Below are 23,157 nucleotides of genomic sequence, written 5' to 3' on the forward strand. Positions count from 1 at the left end.
ATTGAAGAGAAATGCAAGCGCGCTCGGCGGCTAACAGCGTTCCAATTTTGGACAGTTCGACAGTGCACAGTTCGAACTAGAACAGTTCGATTTTATCCTTGTTCTGTTTTGATACTTGTTCGAGAAAGACACTGTTCTGATTTGAATCAGTTCGACTTTAGATCTGTTCGATTTTGAAAACGTTCGAATTCGTCGTACCCCCTTCCGGCCATTTTCGGAATGAAATTCTGGTCGAACTTTTTGGACTACGGTATGTCGAAGGCGCAAGCGAAAAGTTTCCTTACGGGTCTCGAGCGGAATTTTAATATTTTTTTTTGAGTTTCCGAAATCAGTTGGTTAATTTTTCAGCAATTTTTTGGCGCATTTGTAATGGGAAAGTGTGATTCCCAAGTTAAGAAATTTTCCAATTCCGAAGATTCTGAAATTCCAAAATTTTGAAACTCGGAATTTTCGACACATACAAAGATATGCCTTCAATGTATCACTATCTGGTTAAGTAAGTCTAGAGAACCCTTTCTAGATAAATCTGACGCAGAAAATTTCAGAAGAACAAGGGATCACTAATGCATTTCAGCTTTTCAGCTGAAATAGAAGAAGTTTCAGTCTGGTGAGCATTGGACAAAGATTCTACGAAACCAGATCTTCTTCTTTTCTTTTCTTTTCCCTAAATCTGATAATTCGGGATTGTTTTCAGACATAAAAACAACAAAAGACATCAGAAGAAAAGACAGGTTTCTGGCGGCACAAATTGAATCGACGGAAAACAAAATTTCGTGTTTCTATTCAAAAGATCCCGACGATCAGTTCCTCTGTGACGAAGAACAAAAAGCGGAAATTGCTGAGGACAGGACAGGAAATTCTTTTGAGTAAAAGAGCAATGAGCACACTGGAATTAATCGGGAAAAGATGTGTCAAGTTGAGGAGAAGACGGGGTCACAATCTTCTTCTTCTTTGGTCTTATCTGACATCTGACAGAATGTCAGAGCAAGTTTCAATACAAATTTTCTGGAAAGCTGAAACATTTTGTTTTATTTTTTGAATGAAAATTGAATTTCCTAGTTCTGAGAAAACGCATATTCGTCATGGTTACTACCGTCAAACCTGTGATAAAAGGACAATGTTTAGCTGGAGCTCAATTATCTCGATTCCTGTGAAAGATATCAGAAACTTGTCAACTGATAAAATACTCAAAATAATATCACCTATTTTTTATCAGTTGACAACTTTTTTATATCTTTAGCTCAAAGTATACGGTTTGGTTGTAAAAACGGTCATCTGTTTCTTTGAGAATAGCAACGATCACAATTTCTTCTTCTGATTTTAAGAGGACTGCCTGAGGCAAAAACGGAACTTTCTCGTCAATCTAGTCTGACTAGTGAAAGAAGTTATGGGAAAAGTGAATAAGACGATTTGGGCAATCTTATTCGATAAATTCCAATAATTCTACTTGCAACGGGTCAGGCCTTTTTTCAGAATTTTCGAGGCCCGGCCCGGAAAAAATAAAAAATGTTCTGTCAGATATTCGGCTCGCCGAAAATGGAGTGTCAATAAAAACTTTATTTTAACAACGAAATTTTGAAAGAAATTTTTGAAATTTCCAAATTTTCGGGCCTACCGGGCCGGGCCCTTACTTTTCAGATACAATTTTCAGCATTTTTTAAATGACGGGCCCAAATTAATAAATGGCTGAGAACCTGGAAAAGATCTTGACTTTAACCCAAATAGCTGGAAGTATTCCGATAAGGAACAAATTCTGCAGCAGAAGACGTGCAAATATTCTGAAGACTGACGAATTACGTCTCCCAGTAGAGCTCAAAAAACCCGGTGAGATTGATAAACCTCTCTTCTTTCTATTCTCCCGCCCACTATCCACTTTTCTAAGTTTCCATCTTTCTGTTACTTTGTAAATTTGAAGTGAGAAAAAAGAAAGAAAGAGGGTTCCATTTTTTTTGTTTGTTTCAAGATGGATGAGATGAAGAGGAAGAAGAACAAGAAGAAGAAGAGAGTGGTTCAAAGATTTAATAAATTCATTTTCGATCATTTTTTTCGGAATTTCCTTTTTGGGAAAACAAAAACAGAAGTGAGTGGGTTCAAAATTTCGGAGGGAGCCGAAAAAAAAAGAATGGGTGAACAGAATCGGAAAGGTGATGGAAGAGGCGGGTGAACTTTTGGGAATAATTGATGAAATTGTGTTGGAAGAAAGAAAAAAAGGAGGAAAAAAGTAAATGGAAGTAAAGTGATGACGTTAGAAGGTTTGAAAATACATGATCGATGAGTTTAGAACAGAAAATTCTGTAGTTTGGAAGATGTTGGATTTTAAATATTTTGAAATGTTTCAGATAAACTTGTAGGAAGAGCACACATTTCAACTCGAAAAGGTAAAGAGCAGAGCGACAAACCAGTAAAAACTAGATTAAACCTCGCCAAAAGTCGCACCAGTTAGCTGGTTGTTTAATATAAAATCGAAAAACTAATATGTCTTACAAAAAAAACTCTAACTTATTAAACACTCTAACAGACGGGCATTTTCACTTTGAGCTCAATTATCTCAATTTCTCTCAAAGATATAAAAAATTTGTCCACTGATGAAATGTTGGTGATATTATGGTAAACGATTTACTAGTTGACAAATTTTTAATATCTCTTATAGAAATTGAGATAATTTAGCTCAAAGAGAAAATATATGGTGCCCTTCTATTAGTGTTTACGGTATATGTAGATTTATATGAGGGTTCAATTATGAAGATCTAAAAATCCCACATCAAAATACTGATTATTTTGTAGTTTTTGAAAAACTAGTGCGGGAAAAATTACTGTACTAGCTAGTTGCTTTTTCATGATACCGTAAAACCTGTAATGGAAGGGCTCGCATACTACCAAGTTTCAGCTCAATTATCTCGGTTCCTATGAAAAATGCCAAAAATCTGTAAACTGACAAAATGTTTCCGATATGATGATGAGCAATCCATTAGTTGACAACTTCTTTGTATCTTTAGCAGGTACCGAGATATAGCGTCTCAAAGTTAAAAGTTAATTGGGTCCTTCTATTACAGGTTTTGTGGTAAATGAAAAATATATTCGTTACAATATATTCGTTACCAGGAAAAATTGTTAAATCATTGGAAAATTTTCAAAGTTTTATTTCAAATTGGAAAAACTGTTTCTGATTGAGACTATTATTTCGACATAAATTCAGAAAATTGAGTCTAGACGTACTAACTGGATGGATTGATCTGAAACCGGGTATTGAGTGAAACCCAAAAAATTTTTTGGTCAAATGAAATACGAAAGAGAAGAAGTAGAAAAAAAGAAGGAAGGCGTCAACGAGGTTTTTGTTACGTCCTTCTCTTCTGCTGGTTTTTCTTCAGTTCGAAGCTCTATAAAATCAGTCTTCTCGTTTTCTGCACCAAGTTTATTACCGGGTTGTGTCCCTTTGCCCACTCATTTCCCACTCATCTTTTGGAAAAAGAGAAATTTAGGAATTTTGAAAAATGAGAGATGTTTGAAAGATTTTTGGATTGGGTGACATCCTTTTCTGAAACTTAAATTTGAATTAAAACTAACCTTCAAGGCGAGAAGTTGTCGACGTTCGCGAGTAGTTCCTCCGGATTTCAACTGAAAATTATTCGTTTTCTTGGAATTTTCCAACAAAATCATGAGTGTATCTTCTGTGTTCTTAAATTCTCAAAGGACCAATTTATTGGGGAGGTTGGAAAAAAACAGAAAATATGAAGAACAAAAAGAAGTAGAAGCAAGAAGGGGGAAATAGAAAAACCTTAACTTCTAAAAACTTATGACGTCGTCTGCTGTTCATTTATAACCTCAATTTTTCAGGGGGTTCTCTTGAGATCTTCCCAAAAAAAAAAGAAGTGAGGAATCCTTTTTTCTTGTTGTCTTCTAGTCAAAATATATGGCTCCCAAGGAACATACCGAGCGTGTCAAAATATTTCATTCATTCTTTTAGGCCGCTTTGAGGTTTTTGAGTTTTGGGTTAACAAATGGATTTAGACGGTTTCTATAGAATTGAGTTGAATAAACTAGGCTCTTGTTTAACCCAAAAATGATGAAGTCCAACTTTTGTAGACATCATACTGCGTAAAACCTGTAATAGAAGGGCCCGAACTTTTAATTTTATCTCGATGCCTGTGATTTATCTCGATGCCTGTGAGAGATCCCGAAAGTTTGTTCACTGATAAATTGTTTCTCATAAAATCACCAATATTTTATCAGTTGACAAAATTTTTACGTCTTCCAAGGCAACCGAGATAAACGAGCTCAAAGTTAACGGTTTGGTACCTACAGTACTGGCAAATAAATCATACAAAAACGTATTTTCTTTCGTTTTTTGGCCATTTTGACCATTTTCAGGAGCCTCGATTTCGGCTGTCAAGTTTCCGATCACTTTGAAAATTTTGGACGGTGTGACCTAGATTGAGAACATTGCATTCGAAGAATTTTTCAAAAATTCCTAGTTTTTCAGCTATTTGTCAATTTCTGAATGTCAACTGTTTTTCATGTTTTTGTGTTGAAATTCACTCTGCCCTCAAAAAGGTGAAGCTACCGTAATCTTGTCATCTAAATACCTTTCAAAATTAACTTACTTCCGAGAGGATGTTGTCGTAGTCAGCAGGATCGCAGATCACACTGACACGTTCGTGATTTTTGGCGGCTGCTCGAAGAAGTGTGACGCCTCCTGAAAATAAAAAAAATATGGAACTAGGGATATTTTATAAGGCGCCTCTCGGGTGTATTCCAAGTTTATGGATGTAACCTCTGGTGTTCGTATATTCACAATAACAAATCTAAAAAATTGGATAAGAATGACAGAGAAACAATATTTCCAGATTCCTGAAAAACAAAGAGGCGGAGCCTAAAAGGGTAAAAAGGTAAAAAGCCAAGAGAAACAGATGAGACAAAAGGGCACACAAATGGATGAAGTGGTAAGGACAATGGAAATGAATTGAAGAATAAATGGAAGTAGAATCAGGTCAAAGAACTGTGGATGCTCGATGGACTTGCGTCAGAAAAGGGAGGAAGTTAATCAAGAGGAAGTGGTTGGGTTACGGTAGGTCGAGCGTTTTTCGTAGTTTGGTTAAGAAGTAATAAGGTTGAGTGAATTCGAAAAAAAAACTTTCCTATTATTGTTGTGTGAGAAAAAAAAGGTTGAGACGCAGAAAGATTACCTCTGCGTCTCCACCAAATATGTGCTATTTAGACTTGTCGCTTCGAGCTTGCTACCGTATTCAGACTGCGAAAAATACTCTCTAACCTTTTTTTTGCTCAGACAGCGATAATAATAAGGATTTTCTAAGCCTTCAATTTTTTTTGCCCCAGGAATTGAAATTGCACAATATTGACCTGGTGTGCTTTCTAAGCTATTTAACCTGATGGCCTAACACTCTAATCTGTAGAAGGCATCCCGAACAGCCAATTTCGAGTTCATATATATTGGTTTCTGTAAAAGATATAAAAAGTGGTCAATTGACAAAATATTATTGATATTATGATAACCATTTTATCAGTTGACTATTTTTTGATATCTCTTACAGCACCCAAGATATATGGGTTGAAAGTGGGCTGTTCGGGAGGCCTTCCGAGTTTTTACGGCATTTACAATGCCTAGAAAACTCAACTTGCGAAAGCTACGCCACTATGTTGAAATGGGTTTTTATACATTTAAACTTAAGTGTTTGAGGTGGAACTTTTCTCAACTTGGAAATATTTACATATCGAGAGAAACTGGACCATAGATTGTTTAAACTTCAAAAAATTCTCAATTTTTCTCATCCACCCCCACGGAAAAGTATACAAAAACATAAAATATATTTTTCTACTACTTTTTGATTTGTTCCTTCTCTGAAAATTTGATTATAATTTGGAAAAAAACAACAACTGAAAAGAAAAAAAAGAAGATTTTTTTGCTGTTTGGTCCTGAGAAGATAAGAAAAGGCAGTCACGGGAGCAGAAATAAGTCAAGTGCACCGAGGATCAGAGGAAATCCAGAAAAATAAATAGGAAGAAGAAGAAGAAAAAGAAGATGGCAACATTAAATGAGGGCTAAATAATTCAGTTTTTCCAGCCGAATGAACTCACCAATGTCAATGTTCTCAACGGCTTCTTCGACTGAGCAATTCGATTGTTGAACTGTTTTTTTGAATGGATACAAATTGCAGACAACAATCGAAACGAAGGAGATGTTGTGGGTCTGGAAGAGAATGTATATTTGGAAGAAGAAGAAACAAATCGAATTTTGAAGTAAATAGAGGAAGGAAGATGGGTGTGGGGTTTTGAGGTAATTCAATCGACACGGGCGGTATCTATCTCACACGTAGGCAGAAGGATAGTTGGGTGCACAATAACCTCAATCAGTGTTCTTTTTTTGTTTTGAGCAAAACGTCATAATATGGGTTGTTTTTTGTTAGAAACTGAACACGAGCTAAGTCTAAAGTTTTTTTTCAGATGATGTTGGACAATTATACGGACTGATAAAATGGGCATATCTTTAGACATAAGTATCTTGAAAAATTTTATGATACTACGAACTCCAGTCCAGGTATCTGTACTGCCACCTTGTAGAAATATGTAATGAATATCAATTTGTCAAAAAGCAGAAAAAATATAGGACTGTCCAATGCTATTCATACTTTTGTTATCCATTAAAACGAGTTATTGAATGAATTGTTCTTTTCTAAAGAGTTTTGAAGAATCCAGAAACAGTATCCTCTCTATTGAATGATATTATATTCTACTTTATAATTTGGAAATTGAAGATTAATCCTACATAATATTTGTCTGAAACATAGTTATACCAGAGATCCTAACTTATATATCTTCTTAAAAATCTAAACTTTTAACTTCTACTCCGAAATCAGCACTCAACCATCAGCACAACAAAATTGAAGTCGTTGACAAAATGAAGAAGGAAGAGTTGAAAAAAGAAAAGAAAGGACTCTTTTGATCTCTTTGTCTTCTTCTTCTTTCATTCTCACGAGATAAGCCGTCTTCATCCACAACGAAAGGACCAAATTTTTGTCGCTCTTCTTTCCCCTTATTTTACTCAATTTCAATTCGATTAACGTAAGTAGAGTGAAATCTCTCTTTATCGAGTACAAAGATTCTACTTCTTCTCCCGGAAGTTCCAATTTTAATCTTTATTCCCCCACCTCTAAATCCTTTCGATCACTCTCGGAATCTCTGGCCAAAATTCCACCATGAACTGCCGGATGCAGAGTTTTGACTCTTCCTCCGAGCATTTCTGGGAACTTTGTGATATCTGCCACGTCATGAACATTGATTCCATGATCTCGAATTGCCTTTGCAGTTCCTCCGGATGCCACAAGAACAAGTCCAGCTGAGACAAGACCTTCGGCAAGGGGAAGAAGACCAGTCTTGTCGGATACAGATATGATTGCTGGAATATGATTTGATATGAAGTTTATTTGCAGTATGAATTGCCCTAAGTTTGACTGTTTTCTTGATTTTATAAGTATAATTCAAAAAGGTATAAAAATTTCAACTTTTTTTGTGGTATTTCAGAATAAATATTTTTACTATGGGAAAAATTCGGATGATTCAATAAGAAAATGGTTTAAAATCGAAAAAAGTCCATGAAAAATTCGGATACGAATTTTTTAAAACTTTTGAATATCACATTTCTTTCAATGCGGTTTTCTGATAAGAAATTTTTTGGGATTTTTCCTTCAGTTTCAATTTTTTTCTTATTTTTCCGTTTTTTTTACAGATTTTTCAAAGATTTTGTTGATTTTTTTCCCAGAATATCTCGAAAAACCTTAAAAAACGGAAAATCTAGAGAAATCAAGATTTCCGGGCAAATCCTTTTTCGATGGGTTTTTCTCAATGAAGGGTTTTTCAGGATTTCACTAGATAGGCTAATTTTATGAATAGTTGTGAATCTACTTGAGTTTCTACTCAGAATACAGCAATACAAATTTTGCCATACAAATTTTGCCTTCACAGTCAACAAACTATCAAAAAGCTAACTTACCAAGAGTCTTTCCGTCGGTCATTTCGCACAATTCGTCAATGTACTGAATCAGATGGATTGTCTTGTAGAACTCAATATGCCACATTTTGAACGAATGCTTTATTGTTTTACAAGAGAAGAGAAAGCGAGAAAAAACAAGATACCAAAAAAAAGAAAAAGGGGAAGAGAAACCGAGGATAATCACAGGAAGAAAAATGAGACCTAAAATGTGTACCTCGTATGCATTTTTAAGTAGTTTTTAGAATCTATTTGTGTGGGTGTCATTTTATGAACTTTGAAATCTTGGAAATACACTCAGAAATTAGAAAGTTTTTCAATGAAAAACTGCAGACAGAAAAATGTTGAACAGTGTTGCTCTCCTTTCTGTATTTTGAAGAGAGAATTGATAAGATAAAAAAGAAGACAAATATTTTGTGTTTGTATGAAACAACCCAAAAACACTCAAATTGATGGTTGGCTGACCGTTTGATAACATTTTTATAGCGGGGGAATGCCTTACTTTTTATTACCTTTGGTTGTATCTTTTCAGTTGCAAAATTTACAAAAATCAATGTTTAGACTCTTGTTTTTCAAAAAAATTTATTGATTTTGAATTTCTAAGTTTTATTAAAGTCATGATCATAGTTTGGTCCCAGATTGACGAACAGTTGAAACATGTGAAGCCACAAACAGTGTACGCCCACTGACTTCCGTTTGTTTTCCAATTGAAGCTAACACCAGACTACGGATCCTTCTGAAACTCATAAGGTTTGAATTACTGTAAAACCTGCATTAGAAGATATACTTTTATTTTTCAAGGCACCTCCGATGGGCTCTTCTAATGCCCTTCAATTAGAGGGGGCCCTTTTTTCTGGTCATTTTTCCGAAATTTTTTGTTCAAAACTCATGATTATTCACCAAAACTGAAAAAAAGAATAGTTTCAACAAATTTCTGGAAAATTTTTTACTGGAAACGCACGGAAAGTTTGAATTTCAAGCAGCGAATTTTGATTGCGGCCCTTCTACAGTGCGTTACAGGTCATAACTTGAGAGCTGAAAATACGCATCTTGCAACTGTTGCAAGTTTATACATCCACTTCAAAAATCAGTAGGTCACGACCTCCAGCGAAGACGAAGCTGTCCAATTTTGATTCTGTACAACTAAAATCACTATAAAAAGTTGTTTCATTACGTGTTTCTCTTTCTTTGAGTTTGTATCATGGGAGCTTCTGCCGAATGATGCTGGAAAAGCTTCAATCGGGGCAGTTGGAGCAGCTGTATGGAGGAAAAAGCTGTCAAAAAGCTATCATCCGAAAATTAACGAAAAAAAACAGGATCAGCTCAAATTCTACTCTCACGATCTTAACGTTTCCAACTTTTTGAAGTTGTGTAATTGTATCAACCAGGTGCTGAAACTTGAAGTCATCAAGTGGACGGGTTAGAGATGTCTCAAAGATGATCAAGGCATCAAAAGAGCAATCATGGTCCCAGCTCCGACACCTATCGATGATCACCAAATACGTTGTCTCAACTTCTTTCAAAAGTGCATCGGATCCAACTGGGGGCAGGTATTAAAGTTTAACATGATCTACCAAAATAACCTTTGCATGAATTTTTTCATTCTAAAAAAGTATATGACAAAATTATCACCGTTTATACCACTAACATTTTATTAATTGAAAAATTTCGAGTATCTTTTATAAGAACCGAGATAATTGCCCAATAAATAAAACAACAGATGGTGCGCCTTCGGCGCTATCCAACCTACTTTTTACTCGTTCGTCCTTAGTTTTTCACCCTTTTTGGGTTACGTAAATCTACTTTCAATTTTCGAGTTTTTAAAACTTTTCACACGTTACGCAATAAATCTTTAAATCAATCAATATTAGGTCACGCCCCCTAACTCTGTCCACGTTGAAAAAATTCCACGTATTGAAAAAAAACAATCCTTTGGGAAATCCCGCTTTTGAATTAGTTTGATAATTTTCACTAGCACTTTTTGACTGCTCTGAAGCTCCCTGCGAAAGCTGTTTATTGTTTTATTTGCTTTTTTCTTCCGATTAGTCGGATGCGAAAAAAGTTACAAAAGGCCCTCAGGGTCGCCATGTTTGGTGGTTCATGGCTAGGTGAATTCATTTTCACTGAACGTCCCCCTTTTGCTAAAGACTCAATCAAAGAAAAAAGAAACAAATGAACAAAAACAATTAATGGCGATCGTATAGCTTTTTAGCAGTGAAAGAGAACTATTGAAAATTAGAAAACTGTCTCCTCGGAGACAGGGGTTTTGTGTTGGTGTTTTCCCCCAGTGAAAACCCATTTTCCCTTTCATGTACTGAGCCTCTACGTGGCGAAAGGGATCAACAGACGAAACGTCTGGCTAATCAGTACACTTTTGAAACTTGTCATTTCTCATAATTTTTGTTGATATGTTCAGGGATATCTATATTTCAATAATAAAGCTTTTTTGGCTTGCAACGGTTGCAAAACGCATATTTTCAGATTTTTTCCAGATAACTCGGGTAGTTTTCAAGGGTTCATCACAAAAATTGTCCATTAGATGTAATTTGTTGTCCCGAATCCGAAGAAGACACAAAAGGGGCATGAGGTTTTTCTAAAATCACGTATATGACCACATTTCGAAAAAAAGAAACGTGGATCCGCTGACGTTTTTCTGAAGCGATTTATAGTGAATTCAAATTTATTCCCCTCAAAAATAAAAAGAGAAAAATGACTCATTTCTCTAGGAAAACACCCCCACCCCCAAAATTGTATTAGCCCTTCAAATTATTTTCAGCACTTACAATGTTGTTGTCTTCAGGCTTAGCACTCTAAATCAACGGATGCCTAAAAACAAGCTCCCTGAATGTGTACCTATAACCTATTCTTGGTACTTTCAAAAAAAAAAAACAAACAAACACCCAAGTTTTAGAATTTGAAAAAAAATCACATTTTCAGTGTAAAATCGGCAATTTTCAAATTTGATTTGCTACACTCCTAGGAGGTTTTAGGACTTGAAATTCTTGTGTTATACTCCGAACTATTTGAAATTTCATATTTTTACATTATTGTTTAAAAAATTTACAAACTTGAAAACTTGGGTCCACCCAAAGTGTAGGCGAGTTTTGAAACTTTCCAAAACTTTTCCGGAAAAATTTTTTTTGAAAAAAATGTAAAAATAGGAAATTTCCAATAGTTTTGAGTATAACACAAAACATTTCAAGTCCTACAACCTCCTAGGAGTGGAGAAAATGAAATTGAAAACTGCCGATTTTACACTGAAAAAGTGATTTTTGGTACTGAAACTGAAATTTCAGCACTTTAGAAGCAGATTTTGAAAACGGTTTTATAGGGTTTCAAACATGCTCTTTCGTCCTGTGAAGTCAGTTTGTGCAAATTAGAGGGTCAACTTAAAATGTTCCCTTGTAAGCTATTAAAACAGAAACCAGAATTTTCTATAAAAAAATTACAGTGAAAAAACTGGAAATTTTGCTGATATTTGAGAATTTCAGTACTTTATGACTGATTTTTTAAATAATATTCTGTTTCTTTTCTTATTTTAGGCTTAGGCTGAAACGCGTGTTTTTCGGCAAGGCATTTCAGCTTAATGATATTTCAGAGAAAAAAGCTGAAAATTTCGCAGATATTCGCAAATCTCATTACTTTCTTCATTCAATTTTTTCCCAGATCATTAACTTTGAAGTTCTATGCTTAGCCTGAAACGCCTGATATTCCTTCCACTGGGAAATCCGAGAAACTGCGCAAAATTTGGAAGTATGTATTAATTCTGGCTGGAACATACCGTAGCCCATGGGCTTCTGTTAGAAAAGTACGGTAATTCAAAATCCCAGAATTTTTGGAACTGTGATTTCAGAACTATAAAATTTCTAAATTTCAGAATTTCGGTTTTTTAGAATTTTAGAATCATTCTTCCGGGATTTCAGAATTCCTGAATTTTGAAATTTGAGATCCTGGAATCACAGAATTTCATAAATTCGGAATTTTGGAATTTAGAATTGCAGAACAAACATTTAGCATTCTCCATAGCACTGAATTTCAGAAGTTTTATCTTCCGAACTGTCAAATCTCTGAATTTTTGAATAAAAATTATTTTGAAAATAATTCATTGAAAAATTGAAGCCCATTGGCTTCTATTAGAGGAAATAGGTATGTCTCTTACCGATTTATGTATATTTTTCTGACAAATTTGGAAAAAATTATCCTAATTCAAAAACCCATTTTTGGAGTTACAAAATTTTGATTTTTTAAATGAAAGATCAAAAATTGGCAATTTTAGAAACACTTATTTACAACTAACGATATTCACGAAAATCATAAAAATTTTGAAAAAGAAAAATAATTATAAGCATTTTCAAATGGCGATAATGAGAAGTTATTTATATATCAAAAACAACTAGAAATTTTGTCGATCGAATAGCGCACAAAAAATTCAGAAAAAAAAACACGCTGGTGTATGAAGCGATCGACCCGAGTTCGATCCTCGCTCGAGGCATACGATTTTTGGAAGGGAGAATAAAATCCGAAAAATCGAAAAAAAACCCTCATGCCCCATATTGTGGATTTACGGCGCGTCAAATCCGATTTTCAAAAAATTAGGCCAATACCTTTACAGCTCTCAAGTTAAGACCCTAAACATGGGTGGACGTAAGAACCTGCAACGCACTGTATTACGGATGATCTTCTATTTCCTCAAGCCCCTCTCGGAGTGCCTTTTCATTAGACGGCCCTTCTAATACAGGTTTAAATATGATAATCTTCCCGATTATTTTCAAACTGACGGATTAATCAGCACATAAAGCATTGGATTAATTGCGTTCCAAACCATCCATACAACATGACCAATGAAAACTCCAATTGGTAAATCCCATGGAATTGGAAAATATTCCCATGTCAGATATCCAATCACATGGAACACCGAAACACACACCACTTGAATTGTCAGAATCAGTTCTTTTCGGGATAACAGTGCTGCTTTCTGAAATTCCATTATTAACGTAATCCCTATCGTTTATGGAACTTACAAAGTAAATGTAGCTGAAGATAGATACATGGGCAAACAGGGAGAACAGAACATCCACTAAAGAAATATTAGCACTGACTGTTCTCAGAAATGCAGATAAAGGCTTTGCAGACTGAAAGAGACAATATTAGGTCGAAGTTCTGTATCAGAGGCACATGAAAGCGGACTTCTCACAGTTCGACTCACGGCATAGTGCCAAGTATACGCCGGCAGCAAATAGACCATTCGACTGTACCCAACTGAATTCAGGAAGCAGACAATGCACCAGATGACTAGAATTATAGAAAAATAGATCTAGAAATTTAGAGGGATTTTATAGAAACAACTTTAAAGGGGGACTCCGACCAAAAAAATTATAATTACTTTTTTTGTTTCAAAATGTTCTCGAAGTAAGGTATTTTTATAATACTAATACGAAAAAATTCAGAAAAAAAGTCGAAATCCCTGAAAAACGCAGACAAAACTGAAGCGCCGCTCAGTTCTCGTCAACGAGGGACTAGAAAAATCTTGAGTTCGGCCACGCGGCCATACATTTTTCAATCCAATTTTCGCCGTTTTCAGCCGTTGTTTTCTGTAATTTCCGTAAGAATGAAACTGTTTCATCAACTATTATATGAAGACAGCAAAAAAAGTTTGTTCAAGTCAACATTGATTACGCGAGCGATGGAGAAGAAGAAGTAAACATTTCGTTTCCTGCAATTTTACTGCCAAAATTGTCGCCCATAATCTCAATCCATTTCACTCTTTCAGTTTCATCAGAAGTAACGATGATGAGCTTTCGAACAGGCTATTGGTCACATCAATACTGACAGCGTCGCTTCTCCATCGCTCGTGTAATCAATGTTGACTTGAACACACTTTTTTGCCGTCTTCATATAATAGTTCATGAAACAGTTTCATTCTTACGGAAATTACAGAAAAACGGCTGAAAACGGCGAAAATTGGATTGAAAAATGTATGGCCGCGTGGCCGAACTCAAGATTTTTCTAGTCCCTCGTTGACGAGAACTGAGCGGCGCTTCAATTTTGTCTGCGTTTTTCAGGGACTTCGACTTTTTTCTGAACTTTTTCGTATTAGTATTATAAAAATACCTTACTTCGAGAACATTTTGAAACAAAAAAATCAAATATAATTTTTTGGTCGGAGTCCCCCTTTAAGTTAGACTCACTTTCATAGTGAATGGACTGAAAATTCGATTAGATTTAAAATGGAAAACAATGGAAATAAGTCGATTGAGATTTAGAAATATACTTAGAATGAGCATAGATACCCAAGATGCATTCATTACTGCTCCTATTAACTGTATAAAAACATGTATTAATGGTTGCGATGAATTTGAATGAACTTACATAATCCGGAAGATTGAAATGTGGCTTAGAATTCAAAATATAGAAAACGGCGGTGAGATGAACAAAAAGTTGAATTGTGTCGAAAAAAGATATCATGAACATTATCTGAAACTTTTTGAAGTGTATCAGATACCGTAAAAACTGTAATAGAAGGAGCCAATTTTAACTTTGAGCCGATATATCTGGGTTCCTGTGAATTCAATTTTTGAAAATCTACCTGAAAAGCTGGTAACTTTTTCAGATCCTTATCCGTAATCATGACTCGCATAACAAGAAATTGGAGAATAATAAAAAATATGCAAAATATCAGAATAAAAACTGCATACGGAACCTCCCGACCCCAATATTCATCACTATCATAGACAGGGAATTCCACTGGTCCTGTAATTTATACTAATTACTCCTAATTGCTCCCGAAAGTTTCTTACCGAGTCCCACAAAATCAAGTTGCAATTCATCATTACTTATCGTCGACGTCGATTCATTCATCAAGTTTTTTAACTGAAAGGGAAAATTGAGATATGAAAGCAAAAAGAGGCTGAAAACTGAGAATCAAAAGCAAAAAAGTCTATTCGTATCTAGCCTTTTGAAATTAAATTAATATTAGGAAAGCCTAGAAACACAAGGGAGAGAGATAAGAGAGACTAGAAAATCCAATTGATAACTTCCGCGGAAAATTTATTTGACACGGAAAAAGAGATTGATTCTGAAGTTATCTTGGAATTGCTTTGCGAGAAAAAAATCTGGAGAATATTGGAAGACTTTTCAGAAGTTCAATCGTCACGTAATCAGAAAAACAAAGAATACAAGTTGGTGTTCCGTGGGAATCTTGGGAACAAATGAATCAAGTTTTTGCAAAAAAAATGATTCTGGAAGTAAGTTTAGAACTATAAAAGATTTAAAAAATGAGACTTTTTATATGATTGAAAAAATAGGGACCAATAAATAAGGAGAAGAAGGGAGGAGGGAGAAGAAGAATCTGAGATAATGCTGAATCATTAACTATCAGATCAGAATGAATTCAATTATAGCAGCTATCCAGCAATCGGAAATCAGTGGACTAGGAAAATCTAGGCCATGGAGGAACTTAATGTTTTGCGGATCGAATATCATCTTCTTATAACCAGTAATGAATTCTTATTCCTGCTTACTTTTTGAACTAAAATTTGAATTTGATGATAAAGATTATCATCTCAAGTAATCATCGAAACAATTAAACTACAAAGCTGAACTAGAAAACTACAAAACACATATTTCAAAGTTTGGAAATCATTCAACTGTAAGTTTTTTGGTTTTTTTTTATTACAAAGAAGAAATGATGAGTAGGAGTCAAAGCAGATTTAAAATTTATATCTGACTAGTGATGTGGTATGCAAGAAAGCGGAAAATGATCTTAGTGTGTATGGAAATATTTTCAGAAAAATCTTCAAAAATTTTTTTGAATATTAAAATAAGTCCTGGGCTATGAAATGACTAAAAATGAACACAAGCACTTAAGAATTCATTTTCCAGGCACTGGAAAATAATCTCGCATACGGTCTCTGCTCTTTTAACTTTCTAGGAAAATATAAACCATGAAAATTGAATTCACAACATTTTATGGAAAAACAATTAGAAACCGAAAATCCTAATAAACTTGTTATGGATGTCGATTGAGTGTTGCTACGGAGATTGACCTATGACTTCAGTCGTTTATTCCGGTTTTTATTTATTCTCGGAAAATAGGGAAATCTAATATTGGACCAGGATTTGTGGTGTAGACTACACTCTGATGGGCTTGTATTGAATCAAAAAATCACATGCTCTCGTTTGTTGAATTTTAAGTGAAAGAAGTCAACGTTCGGGAACAAGAAAAGGAACGACTGTAGACTTTGCGGGGTGCATCAAATTGATTGAACCCAAAATTTCACAGACATATCACTAAACTTAAAAAAAATTTATGAGAACTTATATTTTTTGATTTATCGTTTCTATTTATCAAATTTGAATTTGCAGTTCCTTTTTTTAAAGAATAGGTTCTAGATAGTTGGAAAAACCTTATCACAACAAAAAGATGACGTTTGAAGTATGTTGCCACCTACATGTCAGGCTTATCCTAATTGAATTATATCCTGAAAAACATTGAGAAATTCAAATTTTTTGAATTTGTAGTTTTTTGAATTTGAGGATTACGTTACTTTTCTAAAATGAGGATTAGGATAGTTATCAAAAATGAGCGAGTAACTAATAAACACAATTTTCATTCAAAAATAAATTGAATAACAAGAGGAGAGTTTACAAAACAATGAACATATATACAATTGAATTTCTAATTTAAAAATTTTCGAGTTTCCGAATTCACCAAATTTTGTGAAAGTTTTGCATACTATCAATTTTCTTCGAGGAATATTTGATTTCCCAAATTTTCGAAATTTCCAAACTATTGAAAAAAGATTTTTTATGTTCTGAAATCCGGAGTATGTGAACTCCCGGTTTCCTGAAGTTTCAAACTTTAGATAACTAAATGTCAGGTTTACTAAACTTTCTGTTCTCCGAAAATTCTGAATTTCGAAATTTCCGAATTTTGAAAAACAGTCGGATTGCGCCCCTCCGGGCTGAGCCTCCTGGCTCCCGCTTACAGGACCCGTTATCTTATAGACAGGCTTTTTCTTTTTTACAGGGACTATTTTTTCATGGTCTGTTAGGAAATTTCGAAATTCGATATTTTGGTTATTTAGAATTCCTAAAATTCGGAAAGTCGGAAGTAAGAAAATCCGGAAATTGAAAAAGTAAGACACTCGCAAGTTCAGAGATTAGTAAATTTTTAAAAATCAGATGTAGGAAAACATTAATTTTGAAATCTAGAAAAGTGTTTCAATCTGTGTGTCTCAAATACCCAAATTTTGGTATATCAAATTTTAAGGAATCGGAAAATTCAGATTTTTGCATACTTACTAAATGCCGGGCTGGCCTGAAACGGCCCTGTTCGCAAAATTTATAGAATTTCAAAAAAGTTTAGAATCGAGAATTTGAGAAAAAATTAGAAATTCAGAAATTCAACTTTTCGAAACACAGTCTCGTCGAAAAGTTTTTTAAACTTCGGAAAATCGGAAATGTAGATTTCAGAATTCAAAAACTCTAAATTTCGAAAATTTAGACATTCCGAAAATTGAAAACCTGAAATGTTGGAAAATCTGAAACTTTGAAATTTTTTGGCATATCGGTGAATAAGATCTCAGAAATTTATATAGTCCGAAATTTGAAAGATATGAAATTAAGTTCGGAAATTTTAAAAATTATTCTGAATTCTGAAAAATCGATTGATCAGAAAGGGCGCTGTCATTTTCCCTCGCATTCTGTTTCTTTCTTTTTTTCCTTTTATTTTCTTTCTTCTACACTGTTTCAGAATTTTTCTTCCTTTCAAATCTTTAAAATCCATACTAAAAGAATATTTTCACAAAATCCTTTCTCTCAAATATAGCGTGGATAAGAAAAACATTTGGGCGGTTAGGCGGAAATGACGTGAATATTTCTTCAATATTTTTCTAAAAATTTGCACTGTAGAAATTGAAGAACGTCTCCGGAAGACGTCAGACACAAAATTTCGAAATATTAAATATTCCTGCATCATCTAGCTGCTATTTCGGGTTACCTGTGAAAATTTGGGAAAATTTGGTTCATTCTGGACTTCGTTAGGGAAGGTGATACGGGAACAAACGGACACACACACTCACACACAGAATTTGGTGATTGTTAATAGTAAAGATAGTGTTGATATCATTTGATGTTAATTTTGAACCATATAGGCAAATGACCGAATTGGTTCCATTGAGAATTGATGGTAAAGTCAACCAATAGGAGTTGCTGATTGAAATAGAAGGGAATGGAATTAGCTCCGTGATACGAAAGTTCTCACAACCAGTTGGTTTGGAATTTCTTAAGTTTGTTGCAATAGATCCCAATCGAAAATGTTCAGTAACTTTGAGACTATTGAAAATACGATCCAACTTTTTGCCGGGTGTGACAAGATTGTTTGCAATACAGGGTCCGCCAAAATTACGTGTGCACAACTTTGACGCCATGGCGCTGCGCACTGACGCACTTTTGGTGCGCAATTTTTTAAAATTTTTATTAATTATTTCATTATTTATTAGTTTGCCAAGTTTCATCCCAATCGGTTATGTTTTAGGTAAATGACAGCGGCAAGTCCTCATCGTACTCTGATCGTCGACTTTTACAAGCGAGGTTTAAGCACAGGAGACATTTCTAAACGACTCGGAGTGCACCGAAACACGGTTTTCGCGACCATCCGTCGTTTCAACCAGCTTGGCCACCTCAAGGACCGTACGGGAAGAGGAAGACCGAGGACTGTAAGAACTCCAGCGAAAGTCAAGGCCGTCCGGGAGAAAGTCAGGCGAAATGCTCATCGTTCCATGAAAAAGATGTCAGATGACATGGATATCTCCTATACATCAATGAGGAGAATTGTCAGAAAAGAGCTGAAGATGACCTCTTATCGAGCAACAAAAGCTGCTATTCTATCCCAAGCCAATAAGGAGAAACGGCTCATCAAAGCGAAGCGCCTTCTCGCTGGCACGCGCAAAATGGATCATCTTATCACCATCTTCTCGGACGAGAAACTCTTCAGTGTCGAGGCTGAATTTAATAGCCAAAACCACCGAGTGCTGGCCACAAATATTCAACAAGCAGCTGAGCGTGGTAAAACAATCCATCGAGCCTCTCATCCTGCGAGCATCATGGTTTTCGGAGCGGTTTGCTATGATGGGAAGTGTCCGCTTGTTTTCGTTGATAAAGGCGTGAAAATCAACCAAAAATACTACGTTGAGGAGATTCTGGAGAAGCATGTGCTACCGTGGGCTCAAAACCACTTCGGTCAGAAGAAATACATCTTCCAGCAAGATGGAGCGCCTGCTCATACCGCAAAAATGGCTCAACAGTGGTGCAAGGACCACTTCCCCGCCTTCATACCAAAGGACGAATGGCCGGCTTCGTCGCCTGATCTGAACCCGCTCGACTACTCCGTATGGGGAGTTCTGCAGAATAAGGTCTGCGCAAGACCTCATGCAAATATCGAGGCCCTGAAGAAGTCGTTGTCTGAGGAATGGGACAAATTATCCGTCGAATACCTGCGTGCCACCATTGATGCCTTCCCTCGACGACTTCGTGCCGTGGTCGCTGCCAAAGGAGGTAGAATCGAATAATTTTTGTTGAATTATGATTTCAAGCGTTGAAATAAACTATCTGTTAAATTTCGTCTTAATCTCGCATCTACTTCTGGAGATAACGTCATCTACACTTGCACACGTAATTTTGGCGGACCCTGTAGAAACGTAACGAATCTTCGGTTGAAAGTTGATAAGCCATTCGATTTGGGATTCGTCAAAAATATCAATTTCGCAAATTGATGAACGAAACACTTCACAGGTGTGTTCAAGCATCTTTTTTATGTCTGCAACAAAATATCCATTATCCTTTTGAACAAAGATAATATACTTTTGGGTCAATTAGAATGGATTGGAAATAATGGTATTCTGTGTTCTTAATGTGATCGATAATCCATACCAGTCCTGGATGAGTAGAAAGCCTTAAGCAAATTTGAGCACATTCACTGGATTTCAAACGAATGTTCAAATGATTCCAACGAATGAGTTTTGCAATAGATTTCGCACGTTTTGAGAGGCGAGAGAGAATGATTCTAAACAAAGGTCTATGTTACTGTGGAGAAGGTGAATAGGGAAAATGTATAGTTCTGCTGTCCACAAAAAACAGTCTATTTTTATGTCATTATTGGTATTTCAAACAAATCGAAGAAACGTTTAAAAAAACTTGCATTTCCAAAACATCCAAATTTTCGATACAATTGAGTAGCGCTAGTCTGGGCAGCTTTAGTAGAGGAATACCTTGTTGTGATTGTTTTGGCAAGTTGTTTCGACCAGTAAGCTGCCAAAAAGCAAAAACGGGACCAAGAAATATCATCTGTGCGAGATTGATGTTTTTTTAAATATACAACTTCGAGAATCAATACTTGGCCGATTTCAAAAAAAGAGGCGAGCAGTTACTGACAGCACGGTGAGTTTTTCACTACCGAAAGGAACGAAAAAAAATCCTTGGGCTAGAATTTGAGAAAAAAATTCCAAAGTTGAAAGCAGCGCGCTGCAGCGGTAGTGAAAAACTCACCGTGCTGACAGCCAGCTAGTGTACGGTAGAGCGCATTATGTAGAGGGGACCTTTTTTTATTTGTGTATCGATCAGCCTACAGGATCTTCGGCTCTACGCTCCCAGGCCGCCGAATCCTATCTGGCCCAGAAGTAACCTAACCGAAAACTGCTAAATCATGAGTTTTGCCATTTTCAACTAAATTCGAAACAACAAATCGTTTTTTATTCGCTGTTGTATTTCAGATTTCAAAATACGTTGGAATGCGAGACAATCGAAACAAAAAAGAGAATGCGTGGGCCGATTGGACAAGCCAAGAGAGAAAGAAGAAGAAGAGACGGGATGGGAAGACAACGAAAAGAAGAGAATGGGATGGTTGATTTGGGGGGGGGAAACAATCAAACGCAAAGCTCTTCCGAGATCTTCGCTTGTTTTTTAAAGAAATATGAAACGAATAAATTCATACGACAAGAAAAATGAATGATGACCGAAAAGATGGGGTGACGACTGGGGTGGATGGTAACAACGATGGGATGGATTTCAAGAATAGTTTAAGGGATTACTGTAGAAAAGAGAGACAGAGACTAGACGAGACACAGAGAAAGAGAAAAAGGAACGGTATTGTTGTGTGTGATGACGTGGATTTCGTGTGGCGGAAGATGTTGATGGTGTTGATGATGAAGACGTGGAAGAGCTCTTTAAAGAAGAAGTTGGTCAAGGTAGAGAAGTTCGGCATTTGGGTCGACTCGTCGTTTTCCGAAGCGGATGTATCCAGAACGAGATTTCGTTTGACGCTTCTCCGATGGAGCGACTTCACGGCGAGCACGGGAAGCTGGAAAATTGAATTTGTGAACTTTGAATCTTATGAATTCATCATCTCTAATTATGAAATGAATTTCCTAACCGAATTCAAGCCTGACTTATCGCAATCCAAAATACTGTAACTTCTCTCTTACCATCTTTAAGCGGAACAGCGAAAACCGCGGCCAAGCAGAGAACCAAAAAGACGAAAACGGCGGAGAGTTGCATCGTTTGAAAGTGGTGTTGATTGCCTGAGAAGGTTCAATTTTCGAAGATTCGGGAATTAGGAGGATCGAGAGGGTAAGAAGAGGTATAGGCATGTAATTAGACACTTTGAAACGTTCGAGAAAAAAAGGTAAGAAAAGTGAGAAAAGAAGGATGGGAAAAGAGTAGGAAAAAGGTCATGAGAAATAGTATTAGTTTCTCCTTTTTGAATAATGTGATATCAGAAATTCCAAGTGGGTCGGCTCTTGGTGGTCTTCTTCTTATTATTTTTACTCATTGACATCATTTTATTAGGAAATGAAAGAAGAAGAAGAGGATTCCAGATGACGTGGCAGCAGTTAGTTTGCACCCCTTGTAAAACTAATTGGACTTGTAAAACGGACTTCTACAAAACAAACTGACCTTTATTATATTATATTGGTCATAAACGTTAATTGGATGACAAAATGTAAAGAAGGGAAAGGTGAGGAAAAGTGAGAGGATATAGAATATCTGCGTTCCTTGAGGAGGTCATGAAGGAGTTGAAGAATAGAAAATGAAGCGAAATTCCGTGCCCCTAGAGGAATTATACTGTACATCGTTACGTCAGAATACATACCCAAACCTCAAATAAACTCTGAAAAAATCTGCCATTCTGGCCAATTTTCGGTCCGTTCCTGTTCCGTTTTTGGGTCGTTATTAGCTCATTGTTAGTCTGTTTTTGATCCGTTTTTTAACCGTTTTTGAGCCATCGACCGTTTTCGGATTTTGGACGAAAAATAGCCCAAAAACGACGACGGGTCGTTTTTAACAACTTTTGGTCTGTTTTTGGTCCTTTTTTGAGTCGTCGCCGACCAATTTTTACCGAAACCCCAATAAACGGAGCAAAAACAGCCCAAAATGGTACAAAAACAACGGGTCGTTTTTCGCTACGAATTCAAAATCACCTACCGTAATCCGAATAGTAAGTGTGACATTGAAACGTTATCTTCTATCCAGACAAGCGTACCTACTTTTTCATTTCAGAAGCTTTCGACGTCTTCTGAATCCTCCTGTTTATATGAAACTTTGAAAGATGAGCACTATAAAAAACCGCCCACCACAGAAAAAACTCGTAAAACATGACCCAACTGTTGTGTCGTACGATAAAAACAAAATGAAAAAATTCGTGGTTGCTCCCCTTCTCTCTTTTGCAAACAGAGGCGGAGCAAGTGTCCCTTCCGAGACACAAGCCACGCCCCCTTTTTCGACCCACAAATTCTCGGATGATGAGGTGGCAGAGATAACTGGGTCACTAATGTGTTATTTCCGTATCACAAGGATCGAATGGATATGTATGAAAAAATAATGAGTCCGAAGAAAAAGAGGTGAAGAGACTAAAATAAACATTTGAAATCTCTCCTTTTTCCGACAATGAATGTGAGGAATAAGGCGGAACCGATGCGTCCAAGGTTCTCAGACCAAACGAAAAGTATTACCTATAATTAGATTCCTTTCGAGACTACTAGACTACTTTTTTGCATATGACGAAATAAGAAAAGACTCTAATAGTTCAACTTGTGGGAGACATTATCTTGTGAGCATAGCGAGAAAGTGACGTTGGTTCCTGAGAACGGTCTATAGTT

General features: G+C 35.9%; 3 protein-coding genes across 3 annotated transcripts in view; all 3 read right to left on the minus strand.

The window, feature by feature from the left end:
- Nucleotides 1-8,090, minus strand: part of CBG17698 — a gene marked incomplete at both ends in the record, with an annotated part of 22,017 nt that extends 13,927 nt beyond the window's left edge. Inside the window, 5 exons of the mRNA XM_045235945.1 lie at nucleotides 3,565-3,615; nucleotides 4,602-4,693; nucleotides 6,094-6,205; nucleotides 7,164-7,411; nucleotides 8,006-8,090. Of these exons, the coding sequence (XP_045096268.1) occupies nucleotides 3,565-3,615; nucleotides 4,602-4,693; nucleotides 6,094-6,205; nucleotides 7,164-7,411; nucleotides 8,006-8,090 (588 nt within the window). The remainder of the gene's footprint in view (nucleotides 1-3,564; nucleotides 3,616-4,601; nucleotides 4,694-6,093; nucleotides 6,206-7,163; nucleotides 7,412-8,005) is intronic.
- A 533-nt stretch (nucleotides 8,091-8,623) lies between these two features.
- On the minus strand, nucleotides 8,624-14,860 carry Cbr-srt-73 (the record flags this gene model as incomplete). The annotated part of the gene is made up of 8 exons (XM_045235946.1): nucleotides 8,624-8,738; nucleotides 12,781-12,977; nucleotides 13,024-13,134; nucleotides 13,209-13,316; nucleotides 14,191-14,322; nucleotides 14,372-14,476; nucleotides 14,589-14,752; nucleotides 14,800-14,860. The coding sequence occupies 8 exons, from the start codon at nucleotides 14,858-14,860 to the stop codon at nucleotides 8,624-8,626; spliced, it is 993 nt and encodes a 330-aa protein (XP_045096269.1).
- A 6,365-nt stretch (nucleotides 14,861-21,225) lies between these two features.
- Cbr-flp-10 lies at nucleotides 21,226-21,556 on the minus strand (the record flags this gene model as incomplete). The annotated part of the gene is made up of 2 exons (XM_002634301.1): nucleotides 21,226-21,359; nucleotides 21,484-21,556. The coding sequence occupies 2 exons, from the start codon at nucleotides 21,554-21,556 to the stop codon at nucleotides 21,226-21,228; spliced, it is 207 nt and encodes a 68-aa protein (XP_002634347.1).
- Between the last annotated feature and the right edge of the window lie 1,601 nt (nucleotides 21,557-23,157).

This window comes from Caenorhabditis briggsae, assembly GCF_000004555.2.
Source record: "Caenorhabditis briggsae complete genome, chrIV, whole genome shotgun sequence".
In the NCBI taxonomy this organism is placed as follows: domain Eukaryota; kingdom Metazoa; phylum Nematoda; class Chromadorea; order Rhabditida; family Rhabditidae; genus Caenorhabditis; species Caenorhabditis briggsae.